Here is a 22,105-nt window from a genome sequence, read left to right as displayed (position 1 = left end):
TTCTATCAGCACACGAAAGGCTGCCACTGCATTAAACATTGGTTGTTTTCTGTCGTTCTTGAAGCCAAACTGTACCGTTAACACATACGAGTCCTCCAAATATGGATGCAGGAGTTGCATTGCAATATGTTATGTGAACGATGATCTTAACATATCAAGTATCTCTATAATGTTTGCTGGTTTACAGGACACAGTACTGGAATTACATTGCACATGTAATTACATGTCTATACGTTTTGTATTTTGTAAATGTATATTTGCTTAAAATGCGTACTCGGAAACATTCCAGTCACGAACTGATCATACGTCAACATGTGATTTTTCTCGCTAAACCAAGACACGTTTGATCATATAATCCTTTTTTGTGGACTCATGGCCAAGGAACCAGTCCTAACCAGGGACATCCTGTAAGTTTTGTTAGATTTGCATCACGAGGTACATCGACATCATCATGCTTACACTGGTTGATCATGATGGTTGAATGTGTTTTTTCCGATGGTTGTGTTTTCCCGATGGTTGTGTTTTCCCAATGGTTGTGTTTTCCCGATGGTTATGTTTTCACAATGGTTGTGTTTTCCCGATGGATGTGTGTTCCCGATGGTTGTGTTTTCACAATGGTTGTGTTTTCACAATGGTTGTGTTTTCTAATGGTTGTGTTTTCCCGATGGTTATGTTTTCACAATGGTTGTATTTTCACAATGGTTGTGTGTTCCCGATGGTTGTGTTTTCACAATGGTTGTGTTTTCCCAATGGTTGTGTTTTCACCATGGTTGTATTTTCCAATGGTTGTGTTTTCCGATGGTTGTGTTTTCCCGATGGTTGTGTTTTCCCGATGGTTGTGTTTTCCCAATGGTTGTGTTTTCCCGATGGTTGTGTTTTCCGATGGTTGTGTTTTCCCCATGGTTGTGTGTTCCGATGGTTGTGTTTTCCCGATGGTTGTGTTTTCCGATGGTTGTGTTTTCCCCATGGTTGTGTGTTCCCAATGGTTGTGTTTTCCCCATGGTTGTGTGTTCCCAATGGTTGTGTTTTCCCGATGGTTGTGGTTTCACAATGGTTATGTTTTCACCATGGTTGTGTTTTCACCATGGTTGTGTTTTCCCGATGGTTGTGTTTTCCCAATGGTTGTGTTTTCCCCATGATTGTGTTTTCCCCATGGTTGTGTGTTCCGATGGTTGTGTTTTCCCGATGGTTGTGTTTTCCCGGTGGTTGTGTTACGGATGATAGACATATCCACAACTGCAGCTGACACTACATCTGGATGGACGTCACCGACCTTGCTAAACCAATCAATATAAGTCACTATCTCAACATTGGTATATACCTTCCATCATGCCGAAACGTTTGTGTGAGGAATTGATCAACCATCCTAAATTACTATTTCCTTTCAATGAGCTATCGAAATCGATCGGGGAGCGGTGGGGTAGCCTAGTGTCTAAGACGTGTGCGAAGGCCCGGGTTCAATGCCCCACATGGGTACAATGTGTGAAGTCCATTTCTGGTGTCTGCCGCCGTGATATTGCTGGAATCTTGCTAAAAGCCCCGTAAAACTACACTCACTGACTCACTCACTCGGAATCCTCAGTGAGTTTCACGACACCTGTAGTTGTTAACGGACGTTACCAAGTGCACACATCATATTTCAAAGAGAGATGATGAGGTAGCCCAGCGGTTAAAGCGTTTGCTCGGTATGCCGAAGTGCCTTCGCCTTCGATTCCACCTGTTTCGATTCCATGCATGGATACAATGGGTGAAGCCTATTTCTGGTGTCCCCACCATGATATTGTTGATAGATTGCTATAAGCGACGTAAAACTAAACACCCACTACACTCAATATTTCGAAGAAACCTGCCTCCTCTATAACATTTTGTTAAATAAACTGGGAAAGGATGGTGGTTTCCGTGTAGTAGCACCCTTCTTAAGATAAGTGTGATATGTGACTAGGGCACAATCGTCCGTTCCCTATGATTATGAGATGGTCAATACCATACATGTGGTGAAGGGAGTTTTCATGGATGTCAACGTCTTACTTATGAGGGACACGTTTCGGAGTAGCGTCCATAAAATGCATCTGTGTCCATCACTTCTAGATGCCATACAAAGACATCAAATTAGTGGTACAAATACCACTTTGATAAAAACATCACAGCCGTATCACTTGCTCCAACATAAAGCATACGCATTCTGGTATAACTAAAACGTGCACATTTCAAAACTCACCCACCCACAGGAAACGTGGACAGTGGCATATGTAAAACATGTGCAACGAATAAAAATTATATATTGTGCATTTAAACTCTTTTCGCCATCACTATCTATTTCTAATATCTCAGTTGAACTTTTGGTGACTCAAACAACTTTCAATCATCTTTCCACTCGATTGATTGCACTATCCCAGAGGATATCCAATTTTATACGATTCAAGTAGCATTGTGTCTTGTTGCCATGGTGATTTATTCCTGGGAGTTTCAGTGATGGAAATACACAAATACGCCGTATGAATCATCTGATCAGAATAATCAACTCAAGTCAAAAGATATAAAAACGCTTTCATCATCGTCATACAGTTTGTATTATTATCTGTAATTGTTCATCTGTTCCTGAATGATACTTCACATAAGGATGGATGGAGCTACGGCTGTTGTTGTCAATACATGTACACAACATTAAGGTGATTGCTGGAAGTGTAGGTTTTCCAGGTTACTTTTTCCGTGTCGTCAGTTCTGTATCAGTAAGCGTCGGATGTTGACTGATACGTGTGTCGATTAAATGTCCTAAATCACCCAGATGGTATTGACATGCTCAGACGGCATAAGAAATAACGGACAATGTACATATACTCCTGCCCATGTATCAATGTGATTCAAAGGACGCAAAGCTGTCTGGAGTTTGCGTATGTTTATCACATATTAATTATATTTATGAAACTAAACATGATTCATTTTCAAATCCAGTACACAGAAACAAGCAGCGTAAGGATATGCTTCCACTTTTCGCGACATTCGGTTCTATACATGCTTTTCAGCTATCTCTTCGGCGTAAGTTTGCCTTTCACGCTCAATAGTATCCATTGTCAGTGTTGGAATTGTAATGACATCACAAAATGCTGCTAGACATTCATACTATAACATTATAACTGTGTTACTGATATATCAAATATCCATTAAATGCAATAATGAGTATATCGCTACCTTCGCATACATACGCTGTTTGTTGTTAGTTCTTTGAATGGCGTTTTAGATGTCGGAAACTTCAATACTGACAAATTTATTGATAAAAACTACAGATTCTCGCTATCCAACAGTACAACGAATGATGTGCCTCGTTAACTTCAAAATCAACGTCATGTCAACGTCATGTATTTAGCCGTCACCAGTGCAATAAGCGGGCTGCTTACTACCAACGACGCTGGTAATTATTGCTTTCAAAGGTTAACTGTATATATAATGCTACACCTGCATTATGAGTGAATGAGCGAGTTGAAGTACTTCAGTTATACTACCGTGGGACAGCTTTGTCTTGCAGGAAAGACCACAGAGGTGCACCGTGTGGTTAATTACCATATGTGGAAATACAGGACATACATTTTAGCCACAAACCACGGTTCATGAATGCCCAAACCGCGCAATCACCACACGTCTACCATATATTTAGACGTTGGTAGCCTGATTGGAATTGTCTTTATGTACATCATATTAAACCGCATAATTTTGACTTCCTCGTCTTTGTCATACCGAAAGGCCTGATGGCATTTATTGTGCCTTATCTCTGATTGCCATTAAGAGACACAAGAAGAAATGTTCGGTTCTGTGTCAGGAGGCGGGGTCCGAGTGGAATAAATGTGATAAACTGAGGATTGTTATATGTGCGGATTAGTGCATTTTTTCAAGAACACATTACACCAGGGAAAGGAATTTGAACAGATTCAAATTTCATCGAGGTTCCATCGTTTCCAGATGTCAGGTTTACATGTCTTACTATTTCTTGACCTCATTGAACAAACTAATGCATGAAAAACGAAGTATCAATCACTACTGTGACAATGTATGTACATTGTCTCTTATTCAATCAACCAAAGGTCCGGTCGATAACAGCAACTACCAATTTTTCATCTCTTTTATAGCACTCTCTACTTATTCCGTTCGACATATGTCCGGACACCGGCATAAAAACATACCGAATGACACTTAATCTGATGCGGCGGATTTTTTTTGCAATCTCCAATGCCAATCTAGTTTAATTAAAGTCAGAGAGCTCTCGCAAAATGTAGAAAATTAACCGCCCTGAATGTATTTGTTGGACCCCACGATGCCATGTTCTGCGGGCCGCGAAGATAGATTGGAGTTAAAAAGTGCCTTCCTTAAACACATCTAGATTAAACTGTCAGTAGAAACACATCAGCTGGCTAATAGCTACATTTATGTATAGTCCGCGTTCAGACACAAGCATTGAGTACATTGTGATACATGCTAGCTATTTCTTTATAACTGTACTGTATATCATAACGTTGATAGATGAGCAAGAAACATCGAGACGACCAAGACTTACATTAACTTACATTATTCCTCTTGAGATACCCTAAACACTATTAATTCTTCGGATGATGAAACATCAATAGCACATAAGGTTAATATGAAGGCAATTGAACAAAATAATCGTTTGCCAAGAGGTAAACGTATGATTCTTCAGGTTAATTCAAGGTCTGGTACATACGCAGGGACATGAATATGATTTAAGCATTTCAACAGACAAAGAGACAGTATTTGTTAAATTGAATTACAGCACAGCTAACTTTCTGGAGCCTGATGTATAGTTTAGAAAAGCCAATCAGAAATATTATCAAATCAAACACAGTACATTTAGAAACAGTTTGAAAAATGGAGTATTTGCAATATTGATTTTTGTGTAACTTTTCTAGTCAATTTGTTTCTTTGATACTTTGAGACACTTTAGATCCGAAACTGTGTCTATTGGTCACCCAATGATGTCATACCAATGTCCAGGCCTGTGGTGAGCACATATACAGAGCTGTTGAGCATCTCAGACAAGATAAATTAGCTTATATCAAACATCAACCACATTATGCTGTAGACTGTTCCTGTTTGTTCCAAACTCCTTCAACTATGATCAGCTATATAAAAGAAGGCAAAGTCTTGACGTCCATAGTAAAAGCTCTCTAAATGTTCTTCATCCCAATGTGTGATATAAGGGATAAGGTGTGTTATGACCAAGATTACAGTCCAAGCAAATGAATTGAAAAACAACGAAAGAGTAAAGCCAATAAGCATTTCCTTGTATACCACGTCGAGAGGATCTCAGCCTGCTTTGATGAGGATGTTTCATTTAGGAACATAATGCCTTAGGAGTATGACCAGCAACTGCTTGGTATGGCCAGAAGCTTGATGTCAACGGATACTAATTTGTTTTACAGCCTGTCGCTTCACTTACCATATCCTTCTCTGACATCGGCCCCATGGATCGAACCAGTATGTCTGTCTTTACGACGAGAGGAGGACCTGCAAGATAAATTTCACTCTAACACTTAATGCAAGGGACAGGCTTTAAGAACAGTAGGCTCGTCGAATGAATGAAGGCTGTTAGCGCTGAATTTGTCAAACTATTATTCGGTGTTAAACTTTGGGAACATAAATCATTATTTCGTTGCAAGGAGGGCGAGCCAGAGTTGAGACAATATCAATCAATGTCGTGTCGGGGCCACTGACAAATAGTCCGCATTTTGCTTGGGAGGAAAACGTCTCCTCAGGGGACAAATATTAAGTTTGCAATACTCCAGGGGTTATTCCTTAAGAATCAAATTTCGGCTTTATTTCAGTTAATTAAATTGTCGACAGATGCCTTTCTTCACCCCAAAGGAAATTCAAATTATGAACAGTTAACGGAACATGTTGTTGAATGGCCATAGCAGGGCATGGTAATATATCAGTATTACCGTCATGGTGGAATTCATCCTACCACCGACCACGATACCTCGTTATGAGTTTCGTGGAATTCTGGGACTGTTGGGTAGTCTGTTGGTTCGTTTAAGATTTCGTGCCTCACGCCTCACGCCTCATGCCTCGCGCCTCGCTCCCCGCCCAAGCATCGGGTTTAATTCCCCCAGTGTACGAAGTTCATTTCTGGGTACCGTTGGACAACCTTAGCGCTGCGCCAGATGTAACTTTATGTTATGGTGTGGGACTTATGATCAACGTAGCGCTAAGATCGCTTTGTACATCGATACCCTGGTGTTCCCGCAGTAATATGGCTGGAACATTGCCAAAGGCGGAATTAAATGAGGGTCACATACAAACAGGATATCTTATAAGTAAAATGATGACATGTTTCCATTACCGTCTCTTCCACGCCCGTAGCTTTGGCCCCACGTTGCGACCCTGAAGGTGTCCAAGGTCCTGTTTCACAAGCGATGTTACCACTGTAGGTAAGTCTATGTTAAAGTATGGAAGCTACGATACTCGTAGCACTATAATCGCTGTAAAACGTGGTCCTGGGCACAACGGATAATCATCCTTTCAAACGTCTTTTGACACATATACAGCCTGAGAACAATCGTGCAAAAAGGATCTTGTCCTGGTTAGAAAGGACAAGTTGATATATTTATGTCACGCAAATCACGAGTGTGCCCGGGTTTTTCACCGGGAGCAAACCCTTCTGACACTCAGGATAATGCAGAAAGCTGAACTCCGTCCATATTCTCTCTTGGTGGGTTCGTCTAGGCTGTCCTGCCTGGAAAGAGTCCCATTCCCTGAGTTTAGGTTTCTGTCGCTATGTCAATACTCCAGCAATATCATGGCGAGAGGAAACCAAGAATTGCACACATTGCATACACGCAGTCAGTAGACCTAGGTCTTCGGCGTGAATGCTTTAGCTGCTTAACTGCCCACTGCCCCGGGATTGCTGGTAGTGGGAGTCAAGGTACCTGCACTGACAATGAGTCTTACCAGTCTGACCTACAAACTTCTGATGCATTATCCTAATTTGTAAGATATGATATTGATACCAACGAAATCTATCTTTCATGATACTGATGTTGAGCAGTTACGAAGTGGGCAGTTGACCACAACAAAGTGCTCACTGTACTTATAGACTGTTTCAGCTTTAGTTTCTTTAAACAGAAATATCTGCACGTTAAGCTGCCCCCATCCATATGCAAACCTAATATACAAAGCTGGGTTATTATTCCATAGTTAAAACCAATAACTGCTAATTAGTTTAGCCCCCTGATGTATCGGCTGATGCCATATGCTCACCTCCGAAGCCCGGTCTCAGTCGTCTGTCATAATCATCCAGCAGACTGTCGAGCAAAGTCGTCATGTTCATACCTCCCCCATAATTCCACGCTGCGGACACCGTCACCTTCAATCTTCAAGGACATACGAGAAATGCAGGTAATTTGTCTGACACCAAGCAGCACAAAATTACACGTCTGAGAATGAGGTGACAAAATTTTCTTGTCTTGATAACTGTAAATTTGTCATGTAAATACGTCTAATTACATTGCTAGGGGCATGCATTTCCCAGAAGATTAAAGCATCGCTATTCGTTGTGGAGAGTTGCGTCCCCTGAGCGATCCCGAATCCTATGATCGTAGGTTATAATCCCGATTCGAACTGATAGAATATAGTGGTTTGTCTGAACATGTGTTCATGCGATTTGCTTCAGTTCGTCCTTATAATATTTATTCCTATCATTGTAGTAGCTATTTTGAATAGGATTATTTAAATGTTTTAAGATTCTCGATGTCTTGTATGGAGAATCATTATCATTATCAGAATGATAAAGGTGCTGTTGTTTTTGTTCGTCTAAGTTAAGTTTCATCTCTGTATGTAAATAATGAAGATAAATATTGAAACAAAATGGAAAGCAGTTTACTTACATTAAAACAGAAATCGTTAATAAACTCGCCATGACGTCTATACTGGCATGGATTTCCTGAAATATAAAAAAACATTCTGTCCTAAACAGATTCCCAACAGTGACGTATAAAACTGTGTGTTAATTTTATAACATACTTAGTTTTTCCATAACACAAAATACACACAAAATAGTTATTTTTGTGTAGTACACGCGTTACTAACTGATTTTATATCCCCACATGTGGCAGGAAATAACCACTCTCAGGTATTAGCTATGAAGAAGTGACAAAGTGTCACTATCTCAGGATCTGATAGTCACTGTAACAACCGCAAACGCACAGTCTTTGTTCGGCCTAACACCCAATAAAGTTAAGCAGCAGCATGAAACACAACAAAGGCTCAAGCGCCCCCTCGAGGGGTCTTACAAGGGCATACTCGTCTGAGAATCTGGGCAATAATGTATATTGATCTGGCTCTTCTCTCCAAATCCATACTGCAGAGAGAGTCATTTGTTTCCTTCGTCAAGGCAAGTGTTCTTAATTTAAGTGATAAAAGACCACAGTGCCACCTACTGCCAGGAATATTGCCCCAGCCTCTTAAAGAAACCTCAGTCTAATTTCCTTAGCCTCTTTCTCGTTTAGTGCTCAACGGAACAATCCTCATCTTAATGATTTGCTGTGACCAATATTAGATTTTTCAATACAACAACCAAGAGAGACGCCCTGCTTATATTTCTTCTACAGCAAACCATTAAAGTTTCGATTAAAGTTGGTGTTATCTAAAGTCTTCATCATAAGAAGTATACCAATCTCACACCTGCTGAGTCATTTCCACATTGCCAAATGAACAGAAATATGTTTTTATGTTACATTTTGTATTTGTTATCAGATGAACTTTTCTGAGCCCAATTTACTGCTGTAGATGGGTACTGGCATGAGGATGTAATTGCAGTGCATCATGGAATGACATGATTAACTAATCTCTGAAATGTCTCTGATGCTGTAGAGTTAGTGCAAGCTACAGTGAATTGATGCTAAGAACATCACATCTAACTGTACAACATGTGCTTTGTATGAAATATATCATTCTTCAAAGTGTCAGTTTGATAGTTATAAACTCCATTGTACTTCAATTGTACTAAAATGTATTAAAATTTTACTATATGGCAAAACCAATGTAGTCGGATAATGATTCATATCAACATATTTTCGGTATTAAAGGATGGTAGCGTTGTTACACTACTGACCCGTGAAAGTCCCGGGGTAGTATAGGCCTTCAGCAACCCATGCTTGCCATAAAAGGGGACTCAGCTTGTCGTAAGAGGCGACTAACGGGATCGGGTGGTTAGGCTCGCTGATTTGGTCGACACATGCCATCGGTTCCCAATTGCGAGATCGATGCTCATGTTGTTGATCACTGGATTGTGTGGTTCAGACTCGATTATTTACAGACCGCCGCCATATAGCTGGAATATTGCTGAGTGTGCCGTAAAACTAAACTCACTCACTCACTCATGTTACACTACTATTCGCCATCAACGTAATTTTTGAAAGTGTTTTACATTTGACCCTTTACCATTTCTTGTAATGTAGCATTTACGTATATTTGATCATGTTGCTATAATGGATAGGAATGCAACAACTAGTCATTACTTAATTACACCATTACTTCTTACAAATGGGACAAAACGTCGGGGCCGTACGCATAGATACAATTCATTCGCACTTTCATATGGCTGCACAATGCTTACACAGCAATTTCAGCAGCGACCACGACAGCGCAGTTTGGATCGGGTGGTCATGTTTGCCTACTTAACTGACGTACGTAATACGATCTCAGTTGCGTATATCAGTGCTCATCATGTCAGTCACTGGATTGTCTGGTCAAGACTGGTTTATTCACAGAGTTCCGTCCGGCGCTAAACGACAAACTGAGAATTGGCTGAGATATTCGTCGAATAATACTTAAAGCGGCTTTGAACTCACTCACTCACTCACTCACTCATTCATGTTTGATGGGCAGTGTGATGATTGACAGACAAACATTGCACTCGTTTCTTGCTTTGCTTCAACAATACTGAAGGTAAACTTTGCTCTTAGATGTCCGAAACGTTAGAATATTAGGCCATGGTGATGTCTTGGAATGTTTCCATTACACTTCCTATGCTGATATCTATCCAGTATCAAAGGATTGCTGCCCTAAAATGACAGGCGAAATGTAAATTTTTCATTCATTTAATTATAACTGTTAACATGTTCAGGTTTCCTTGTTTCAAAATGACGGTGTAATCTAAAGTGTCTCATTAACATTTACGATCGTCAAATTTCGTTGTGTATTTTCATTTCATCAGACTCGAGTTCATATGAAAGTAATTATGTCTATACGATTTCAATATTTAGCCAAATGATACTTTGGAGTACACTTTAAACAGAGATACGGAGATACATGATATAAACAGAGACATTAATGACGCCTAATGTCAAAGTCATTATAACCAGTGTGGTCTGAAGGTTGAAAACTGCCTTCTCAAAGAGGCCATCGTTCTTGATAATCCTCCCCATCACTCTCACAAGCCATATTATTTCTGAATATCTACACAAGGGAGAGTCACGAGTCTAAGACTCAGTAGTTCGTTGTCCAGTGTGACGTCCCTTTGTCATGACGGGATCTACTGATCACGTGTTCGAATCCAAGATTCGCCTCCATTTTTATTCATCATCCACATCATGAGTGACAATGAATTAAGGGCGTGTCCATACTACGAGATGTGTGTCGCGTGTAGTTGTTCCCCTAAACTCATATTAACCTTTCTCACACATCAACATATTGACCACTATGTTATTTTTCATTTGCGACGAGCTTGCACAGTTAAGCAGGTTGTGTTGTATGTCTTCAACTTCCAAACAGATTCCACTAAGAACTAACCATTTGATATTCTTCTAGGGTCGTGAGATCTTGAAAGGATACTTTTATATTTATCAGCTCCCGGTACCATCAGATACGCCTCCAGACGGGTTGTTTTATCTCTTTCTGTGTAATTCCTGTCCTTAGATAGTCCAAAAGTCGCCTAATGAAACCTTTTCAAGTACTTCACTTGTTTGTCGTCACTACCGACCATGCCCGCACCTTGACTTGCCACATTGTATGTCCACAGACGCACCACAAGACGGATCGATGTAATTACCACAGAGTATATTTCACGGACAATAAATATTTGTACCCTCTGAACCTGGATGATAAATGTGTGCCCAGAGTTATTAGCGGTGTGAAGGGATGTTCATGAGCTGAGCCCTCTTGTGAACTCTGTTCGACACTAAACAATCTACAGAAATAGATCTTCCTCAGTAATGTGGACATGACGACTTTCTAAAAGTGTGGGCCGTCGTTTCGGCTTAACTGTAGGTTGTGAAAAAGCATTTAGACCGTAAAATGTTTCTCGCTCTCTGCTGCCACGTGCACCTCTGATGACTCAGTGTTGAGTGCTGCTTTAAAAGCTTTTATTTACGCCTCGGTAAACCAGAAGCTGAATATTTACACCTCCTTTCCTGTAGGGTTGCCGAAAGACAATCCTATTACGAGGCGGTGAAATCACTTGATGAATCTTGCTAGATTAGATTAAGAAAGTAAACAAAGAGATTCGAGGAATTGTTATTTTATTATTATATTATTATTTTATTGTCTTTCCCTCTCCAATTGTTCGAACCGTTTCCTAGTCCTTATTGAGATATTTAACTGTCACATACACCCATCCAACCAGTGATTGACATAGTGAGTCATCATCTTAACGCAAACATGATATTGTGACATGTATTAGTCGAGTAAGCGAATTCGACCACCCCGTGCAGTTAAACGTAGAATGAACGTTTTGGAGGTAATCAAAAGAGATTCACTAGTGCACATGATATTGCAAGCGTAAGTTCCGCTCTTAATTTTTAAAACGTGACAGGCATTACAATCTAAAGTGGGTGGGGGTTGGGGCGAGGGGGACTAATCATGTCTGAGTCATGTCGTCGAAAACCTATGTCAGTGTCCATCGCGAATACTAAGACGGCGATGAAATACTGAATTCAAAAATGTCTAGATCTCTTTCTTTGTATCCTATTAGCCCACACATTATATACCCTAGCTATTACCCCACACAGTTAGACCTTCAAACCTGGCAAAACTAGTGGTCTTCTAAACGACCAATTTAGGAAGGTTTCATCAAAGTAACGGTTAATGACTGTTAGCTTAACTGATATGGGGCAGGCATAAATGACATCATTCAGGCAACGGACCTTAAGCTGCTGGACCCCACAAGATTTGTCCTCTGCTCAAGAATCCGGCGGTCAAGACGATCACCATCTTTCACAAGGGGAATAGGGGCCTGAATGAATAGGCGACTCAACCTGCTAAATCGCCATGCCCCTTAATTACACTTCCTGTCTATGGAACACATGGATGTTATCCTATTCTCCATTAAAGGAAGATTACTCCTGTATAATTCAGCTGGAAGACTTGACCGAAGATGTTACTGATGACATTATATTGTGGAGTTTCTTCCGGAATTAAGAATAATGCTTTCATTATAATAATGGCTAGTGATTTATGTACGTTTCTATGTTGTCTCTTTTCATTCATTAAAAGTCCGAATTCCTGCTCTTCACAACAACGTATCTGTCAATTTCTCAAAGCCTTGATGTGTTCGGAAGAGCCATGCCAGAGACAAATCTGTTAAAACAGATTTCAAGAGATTACAAATAAAGACACTCAGTCATATAGTTGGAGTCCCAAAAGAACCTATTCACAGATTTTATGCTTCGCACAAGCGAACTCACAGTCAGATTTGACAAATACCGGGGCCCAAAGCGAGTTTACAGCTACAACTATCGTATGTCAGCGTTAAAGAATGTCTTAGTGCAACGATAGCTTTTTTAGCTTGGTGAAGCGATGTTTGGCTGTTTGGCCATATTTGGCTGTCCTGTGTCTGTGCCTGTCAGCATTGTAGTTTATAGCCCCGAAATGGTTTCCGATCCTCCGTTTGCCAGCACTGTGGAGCTTCCAGCAAGGTGATGAACTCAGTCCTGCATCAGGTAGGTTTTCACTTCAAGCTGGTACGGCCTGACTTTAATGAAGCACTGACGAAAGTTACGCTGAACTAAAAACACTCGCAGATGATACAAACGTTACTGAATAGTTACTGGTTTTATTACGTATTTCAATGTCACCAGGCAGGTTGAAGTTCCGGGTCTGGGTTGGAATATGATAGCCCGAACAAGCTGAATGGCTCTGGTGGTAAACTTCGGGTGGTAAATTTAATGTCATTGAAACACCAGTCCTGATGGTACATGCCACTGGATTTTCTGGTCCAATGTCATTCATTTATAAGCAGCCCTAACAAAAAACTACCGGCTACTTCCAATAAACAACCAACTCATTTCAGACGTCTGATCTTTAACCTCTGATGTCATCACCGATGTTCAGAAAACCCTGATGTATTGGGATATCTTGTCGAGACAGATTACTCCCCACCCTTGAAGTTCACAGTTTGTTACACGAATGAATTAAGGTAGTTGGTTGGTCCTATCTGTTGCATCAGTTGTTGCTTATAGTGATCCAGGGGATCCCACACGTCCAAGGTGCCATACGCAAGACTCCATGTCCAGAGTTGCTGTCCCTCTAAACACACCAGACGACTATGATTGTAGATTCAACTCCCAATTCGGTCCGATTATGCTTTTTACTTGCCAGCTCCATACTTATCAGGTCTCTCCCCAGGGGTGGACGCCAAATACCTATGTCACCTCAGGCCTCACTCCCGCATTAAAGTGTCAGGAAGCCATATCACTGGAATGGCGTCCCAAGTCGCCCGGAAACATTCATATTTGCCGAGTGATTTGCAACATTTAACTAATGACATGGTTTCCAACTCACATATTCAATTTTACACATGCGAACGTATTCGAATTTCAGCGAATCATACATGTGTGAAACTGGAGTTCCTGAATTCATTGTAATTTGATTTGATAAAAACAGCGTCAAGTTATCATTTGAACAGTGAAGTTGGAAGTGAAGGATCAACATTAAGCGCCTTAGTGTCTGACATCTTAGGTATGGATTGTCCCTCTTAATATGCTTGGATTGAAATATCTCTCATCAGTGATTTGTATTGAGTGAAATGACCACACTATCTCCGAATTGAATATTTTATACTCTTCATCTCTAATCATCAATGAGCAAATTAGAATTATTTTACGTCTTTTTAATCATCATTAAACAGTGAATCCTTTCATGTCCGAAAGGTAATAAATGTAAGATTAACTGTATTTATTCATTAAGCTCGTCAACCGTTTATCCAGAAACAGCCCTAAGCACTTGTTAACTAGCACTATTGTTTGTAACTTAAGGAGCCTATTTTGTTATAGCAACTGAGATTCGAACTCTTTCCTTCCTTGTCCATCACCTTGTCTTTGTGTTAAACCCTACGATCAGGTGCACGACTACCTTCAACAACACGTTGCAGACAAACAGTTATGACTCATCACGAAACAGCCGGTGGCTGTTGATAACGCTATACAAAATATAGCCATATGGATTTCTATATTTGTCATTTCATTATTACTTCTCAGACATATCATAAGTTGTAGATAGGGATGTTATATATGAAATATAAATGACCTGATGGTAAATGTGATACGCTTATCAACCGGGTGTTACCTGCAGCGTCAATGATATCCATACGTTATAGAATATATTGTAATTAGCACAGTTGTGTAGAAATTGAATTACGACGGAATCCATCCACACACTGCTGTTAGTCACTGTAAAACAGAAATATATATATGCCCCTACAGTCAGAAAATTACACATTATCACATGTAGATATGATAAAGATGAGCAATTTAGATTCAACAAGGAGTTTTAGATGATTCTGATTCTTGACAATCCTTGGTTCCATACACGAAACTTGATATATAGGAATGTTTGGTAACACGTTAATGCCATATGGCTCGTTGTTGCAATGTAGATTTATTAGATCAATACCAGTCACGTGACAAACACCTGGTTTACTGACAGGTTTTGCAGTGACTGGCTGGGAAGTGTTTTCTTATAGAATCGCATCATTTACGTGAACGGCAGCTGGAAGTCATGGGTTTGCAATGAAGAGTTGCCTACCTTTGGTGTGCCTGGATGCTCTGGATTTTAGAATTCTGTATAATGTTTCTAGGTTTGCCAGCATCATTTCCGTGGAACAGTTGCATATGTATGAAATCTGTAGGCGACTGATTTAAAGCCATTAAAAGTTCATAATATTAACAAACTGATTACCGTTTTTCCATGACATGCAGACAAATTTGCTACCTTACGTAATATCCAGTGGAACGGTTCTGTGCCACTGATAGAGATGTATGTATGACTTCAAACACACAGTGTCATATCTGTTCAAATGTATTTGTTAATCAACTATTCTGCAGTTTCATCAACTTAAATTGGCATTTATGAGTTTTAAGCCAATTTTACTAATAGTCTAGAATTATCACACTAACAACGATGAGATATTTTCCTTGATATGGAGCATTGTTCCTGCATTACAACGGGACAGGATATTGAATTAAAGATGTTGGAATCTATAACTTTTCTCCTTTATTGCACTATGGGAAAAGCCAAAATATGGCTCCACCTTGACCCAATATTGTCAGTTGATTCCGGGCCTTTGGCTCGACATATATGCGACAATACCCCGGTTTTCATTTTCAAAAATGAATCCATTGTAAGAAATTCGACTTTGTAACAAGCATGGGTTTGTAAACCAATACACATGGGTGGGCGGTGGAGTAGCCTTGTGGTTAAAGCGTTTGCTCAGCACGATGAAGACCTGGGTTCGATTCCCTACATGGGTACAATGTGTCAAGCCCATTTTTCATGCCCAACTTCCTGATATTGCTGGAATATTGCTAAAAGTGACGTAAAACTAAACCCACTCGCTCACTCAATGCAAATCAGTGATGACACCAGGTATCACAGAAGGGTGATTCTGTTCACCGGGTTTAAACACAAGAACACATCAAACACACGTAAAGGATCTGTATCGGGCATAACATTTATCCCTGGTGTGTTGAATTTGGAAATGCCCCGTACATGTCTGACAGTATATGGGGGTCATTATATGCGACATTGGGGGTCGCGGTGGGTTAGCTGTCTTAGGCGCCAGGCTAGTATTCCAACGAGCTTGGGGGTGAAGAGATCGAGCCCACTGCAACCGGGTGTAAAAAAACCTTGGAGTCAACTTTTTGTGCAGATTCTTTCAGTGTTGTCACAACCCCTAGGCTGCAGTACATTACCGTGTGCAGTAAAGAGAACCCACAAATCCGTTGTTAGATGACCAGATGCTGGCCACACGAATACGTGCAAACACCTAGTTGCGGGTACAGCAACGTGCAGTTAACATGGACAAAGTACTACGACTGTGTGTCCCAGTCCACCCACCTGTGAATAGGAAGAATGGGAAAGCCACATTAACTCGGAGAGCTTAGTTGACTGCAAGAGTTGTATGATCCCCAAGGAGTTGAGAGTAATAATACGATGTGCCGTTGTAATGCACATCCAGTAATCGGAGAAAAACAAAGCGCCCTTCAGCAGTTGAACTGGCGAATTGGATATCGGTGTTATACAAATGTCTAGTATAGTAATAATAATATCTTAAATGTTTTTACCTTATCAAATAACTTCGGGAGTTGTTCGACATACAAGAAGGTAGAATTTTTTAAAGCACCTTGACATTAACCCTTTTGCTATTATAGTCTTAAACACTTTGTCACACTCTATACACACATATTCAGAAGCAATAATACCTATACACAGCATTGAACATGCTGCTTAGTATTAAATATGATTTCTTATACTCAAATGTGACGCCACGGATCGTGATATTTATGACAATGGTAAAATCAGTAGTAGTGATTGAGTGAGTTAATATTTAACGTCACATCGGCAGTATTGCAGCCATATCGTGACGAGAGCAGTCTTAAAAAGGAATCTATGTATATGATAAAAACCTGTTGACGACGGACAGTAAAACAACTAGAATATCACAATAAGAAATAAAACTAGTGTGACAAGTTAAAATTATTATCCCTATTCAGACACTACAATATAAAAACAGGCTATATAGATCACCAACAACTGAAGGTAGATCACCATACTAGGGGCCATTGGGACTTACAGTGCTTCTGCTACCTGCATGGACCCTAGCTGGATTTACATCATCCCCTCAGCTGCTGGTGATTGTATGCAAGATTAGCCACAAATTAAAATGACAGAAATACTACGGCTAAGAAAAAATGGAATATCAAATTTGACTTCAAATGTTTTGGGACTTACGTACCCTCTCAGGGGGACATTAATTTTACATTGCTTTAACCCCCCTCGAGGATACAGCCACTAACACTAACACTAGTTACTAATTCAAACTTCCAAGCATAAAATATTTAGCTATTTACAATTCATTTAGCTAAAATCAGTAGTAATCAAAGCGTATATTACATGAGGTTCATTTGAATATTTGAATTTTAAAAACCTCATTATGTATTTGCGAACCAAAGGCATACCGCATACAACCATCATCGGGCCACGTGATACAGATCGAAGTACGTGCTGATGATCACTGGAGTGTTTGGTCCAGACTCGATTATTTACAGACTGCTGCCATATAGATGGAATATTGCTGAGTGCGGCTTAAAACTCACTCTTATAATACAATATCCGAGCTCTGCCCACTGTGTATTGTATACTCGATAAACTAATGACGACACGAGGTGTCTGTGTTTTGTATACTCGATAAACTAATGACGACACGAGATGTCTGTGTTTTGTGTACTCGATAAACTAATGACGACACGAGATGTCTGTGTTTTGTATACTCGATAAACTAATGACGACACGAGGTATCTGTGTACGCTAAACTCATGACGACACGAGGTATCTGTGTATTGAATACTCGATAAACTCATAACGCCACGAGATATCTGTGTATTGTATATTCGATAAATCCATGCCGACACGGCGTATTTGTGTATTGTATACTCTATAAACTCATGACGACAAGAGGCATCTGTGCATTGAATACTAGATAAACTCATGACGACACGAGGTATCTGTGTATTATATACTTGATAAACTCATGACGTATTTTCGTATTGTGAACTCGATAAACTAGACGACACTAACGAGCAGTAATTGTAAACAAACCTCTTTAACAAAAACTTTCATTTAGTTAGGTCAGAAAGTTTACAAGATCAATAGGAAGAAGATCGATATCGGATCGCGGCGTCTTTATCGCGATGAAGAGACGACTAAGAACATACATCAACATGTGTGTGAGAGACCGTGCTCACTGTTCAACATCAGAAGAGGCAGAGTTTCCTATGGGTCCATTTTTCTTTCTCTTCTAGATGTGGGTATGCCCTATCTCGTTGTTGACATTTCCTCACGGCGCCAAACTAATATCTTTTGACAGTTCTATATGAGGGCAGGGATCGATTACCCTCACGACCTTTCACGATTGATGTTGTTTCGGAACTTATTTAGAATAGACACAGCGCCATCTTGCCTAGGGTAGTGTCGTTCTGGTGGTTTTAAACCTACTTTGGATACCGCGAATGGAGCATTTATGACAGTTTATGTAATTTGAAAAGTTTAGAGGAGATTGATATCAATATTTGTGAACATTTGATTGCCGGTGACGACAGGGGAACGGCGGACGACAGTGAGCTGTTCATTTATGTATCTCACTTCGTTCTCATATATAAAAAATGAAATATTCATGAATTGCGCAACTGTAAATGTCATTATTACCGGTTGCTTTAACACAATGAATAAAGACACGTGAAACCGGTTAAATAACGTTTTAGAAGCCTGCAGCAAAGTGACGTTTGATTGCTCTGCCCATCGTACATCAATACAATTTCCTTAAATACGCATCTGTGAATAACCGTAATTGTCATATAGGGTTATAAACCTCGCTTACGTTCACTCAAATATCCTTACCATTTAAATCAGCAATGTAATTAAAACCAGATTTGATCGCATGAAAAAATGGAATACGACATGCGGGTTTGTTTTTTTTAGTAAAAAGCAGTCTAGTAAGTATTCTGAGAGGACTCTCCAAAATTGCCTATTCGTATCGTCGTTAAATGTTAAGAATGATTATGTATCACTATATCTATTCATAACAATAACGAATTCCAATCCCGAACACTGAAGTACGATGTAGTTTTATCTTGTTAATGTGCATTGAAAAACTAACTTGTACTGTTTTTTTCAAGCAGAGACTATATTAGGAGAAGGCCTGAAAAATAGTTGTCCTTCCTGGAAACAGTTTTGTTCAGAAATAAGCATTGTGCACACATGTAGTTTGAACATGATCGTACTGCAAGTGAAATAAAGAAACGTGGGTATCTCTATGGCCAACACAAACAAATCCTCAAACTGATTCTAAACACACGTACTGAGCAAACTTACTCTTACTGGTTCGATACAACACATCAGCCTTAAGTCACTGAATGTCAGTAAGTTTACAAACACAAAATAAGAATAACTTACAAAACTCTTACCTCCAATATTTAAAACATTCTTCATCTGAGACCAATCCAGTGATAGTTAATTAGTCTGTAATCCTAGCCCGTGAAGTAGGACGCGTGAACCGATCCCTTCCCACATTCTCTGTGATCCACTCACTATCCTGCCGCTTTACAGTTTAGCCGCCAGTGAATTCATTATGAACTCCCAGCACTACTGGGCCTCGCCTGCGGTCACTGTAGTCATTTCGCTTATTACGTACAGCAAATATCTGCCCTGTCAAACCCTGTGTAAGGAGTTTTGTTACTGTTCCTGTGTCAGGGTCATAGACAGACCACGTGCATCACTTGGTGGCTTGTTGTATTGACCACTTTCGATACCTCCTTGTTTGGATTACAGGCAGCGTGAGTTGTATTAGAGAGCAGGTGTATGTCGGATTGACGTAGCGTTGGTTCTGAGGACGGGTTTCGTTACTAAATGAGTTATTTCCCATTGATCCATACAACAGCAAGGTGTCTTAAATATTGATTTAATGTAATGTAATATTTCTAAATACACACGATTCTTGAAATGTTCTTCAGTTTAGAGGCATTCTGTACAAGAAAGCATGCTGTAATCAATTTTATGTAACATTAACTAAAAATCAATACGAGATCACGTAACATTTACAGATGAAATGTGATTTATTTCAACGGGATTCAACTTTTGAATGATAGGATTTATTTTTCATTGAAATATCTTTTTAAAGAAATATTTCTTTTAGTGTGTTGCAAATCCACATGTCACACTGATTAGAAAATGTTATTTATCTCCCAGCAGAACTAAACTGCCACAATTGTTCGCAGACGTACACGCCTGTAATAACAGCAACAGAAGGAACAGGGAGATTACCAAGTAGATGTACACCGGAACATGATGGACAAACATATAGATGTGGTTAATTATCTCATATCCAAATGGACATGTCCTGGAAACATATTTCTGACATAATATTGCGCAACCTACTTCTTCTCGAGGTTTTAACCCCGTGTCGATGCTGGTTAACGTTACACACATACTATCAACGTCCCTTGAGCATTCTGTTATTGCCCTATCGCAAGACAGTAGCCACAATCTGACCACTATTCTTTCTATCTACGTTGCGTGTCTGTAAATTCTTACTGACACAACACGGTGATGTATTGGATATTGTGTGCTGTAATAAGTGTGATGAAGATGCCAGATAAAAACCCTCTTGCAGTATGTTCTTGATTATGATACTTAAAACATCAAGTACAAAGAAGCAAATATTGACATTTGTGACAGTTTTATAGACACTTAATGAAAGCGAGTTAGCACAAAATCACTACTTGTGTCATTCCAAGACCCGAGCCTTGTCGTAAAAATTCCTAATGGTAGAACAAAGTGAAAGCAGCTAATGAGTTTCAGTTGCCAAAATAATTTCATAAGACCGCGAAACACGACCAAGAGGTAGCCCATTCACGGTTCATTGCAATATGATATAAAGTATTGGCGACATTGTTACCAAAAGAAACCATTTGAGAACTGTTGGTCGATCAAACCAACTTATTTGATAAGGACTTTCAGGATGGCGCCATCACTACATAGAGAGACATCTTTCTTGTTGCAATAACTAACTATAAGGCTATTACCGAACCGAAACTGCAACAAAAATGTCGATGTTGATCAAAGAAATTTAATATTATGTTGTTTGTCTACAAAACACAAAACGACATATATGCCATTAGCATCAGCCAACTTCAGGGATACTGATGGGCAAGACATGAACCAGACTAAGTGTATCTGCCAATACTAACATTCCATGTCGATAATGCTCAGTCGAATCATTTGAGATAAAGGGCATATAAAACTGTTCGGTCATATCAATACACATAAGACATGAAAGTGAATTAGGAGGATGTCCGCGTTAGACTGTGGCAATGTCCATGAAGGCGACATCGAAGGTCTTTAATTATAGAATGTATACTTTTTATCATGATAAGTATTATTATATTCGTTCCCATTACAACGTTTGGCTCATGTTCGAAACACTGCGGCGAACGGTTGTTTAGTGATTAAAGCCTTCGCTCGTCCGGCTCAAGATCCATACTCGATTCCTCACATGGGCACAACATGTGAAGCTCAGATTCGGTGTCCCACATAATATTGGTAAAGGCGGCGTAAAAAATATTCAATCACAAAAACGACCAAGGCAAACATAAATGTGGCAAAATTGAAATCACAATGATAAAAACCATCATTATGTGGCAATGGCGTGATCTATTAAATTAGCAAAATATTTCCTTTAGCATCTGATTTACACAAGACGAATATTTACAACACAGAAAAAGCTTCAATAGATCTAGTAAGACCCAAGGGGGTTCACATCTCAAGCTTGTTCATCCACGTGTTAAAGTGAAATTGCCTCTGGTATCCAAGAAGGTCTCCAAAGTCTCCGAGTGTTTCAAACACGAATTTCTCTGACAAGCAATCGAAGTGGCATGATAGCTCTTGAAGGGAACCAAGTTAAACTGCTCATCTCGCACAAATTCCCAACAAGCTATTTTCCATCGGTTGAACTAACGAAGCAGTAAAGTTTTGCAAGAACTCAGAGATTCGCTATCAATATATTGAATTTGAGACTGTCCATAAGGGATTTGATTTAGTGAAGAATGTC

At 39.7% G+C, this 22,105-nt stretch overlaps 1 protein-coding gene across 2 annotated transcripts in view; it reads right to left on the bottom strand.

Moving 5' to 3' along the window:
- Window positions 1-19,699, bottom strand: part of LOC137273009 (gamma-aminobutyric acid receptor alpha-like) — a 31,778-nt gene extending 12,079 nt beyond the window's left edge. The window contains exons 1-5 of one of the 2 annotated variants that reach the window (XM_067805450.1): window positions 19,464-19,586; window positions 15,028-15,124; window positions 7,893-7,948; window positions 7,267-7,379; window positions 5,447-5,514 (exon numbers count right to left, since the gene is read on the bottom strand). In XM_067805450.1, coding sequence (XP_067661551.1) covers window positions 5,447-5,514; window positions 7,267-7,379; window positions 7,893-7,924 — 213 coding nt within the window. In that variant the 5' untranslated portion in view covers window positions 7,925-7,948; window positions 15,028-15,124; window positions 19,464-19,586. Of the gene's footprint in view, window positions 1-5,446; window positions 5,515-7,266; window positions 7,380-7,892; window positions 7,949-15,027; window positions 15,125-19,463 lie in introns of both variants that reach the window. The other variant, XM_067805448.1, reaches the window with a different exon arrangement.
- Between the last annotated feature and the right edge of the window lie 2,406 nt (window positions 19,700-22,105).

Source organism: Haliotis asinina, chromosome 2 (genome assembly GCF_037392515.1).
Source record: "Haliotis asinina isolate JCU_RB_2024 chromosome 2, JCU_Hal_asi_v2, whole genome shotgun sequence".
In the NCBI taxonomy this organism is placed as follows: Eukaryota; Metazoa; Mollusca; class Gastropoda; order Lepetellida; family Haliotidae; genus Haliotis; species Haliotis asinina.
This window is presented reverse-complemented; position numbering and strand designations above follow the sequence as displayed.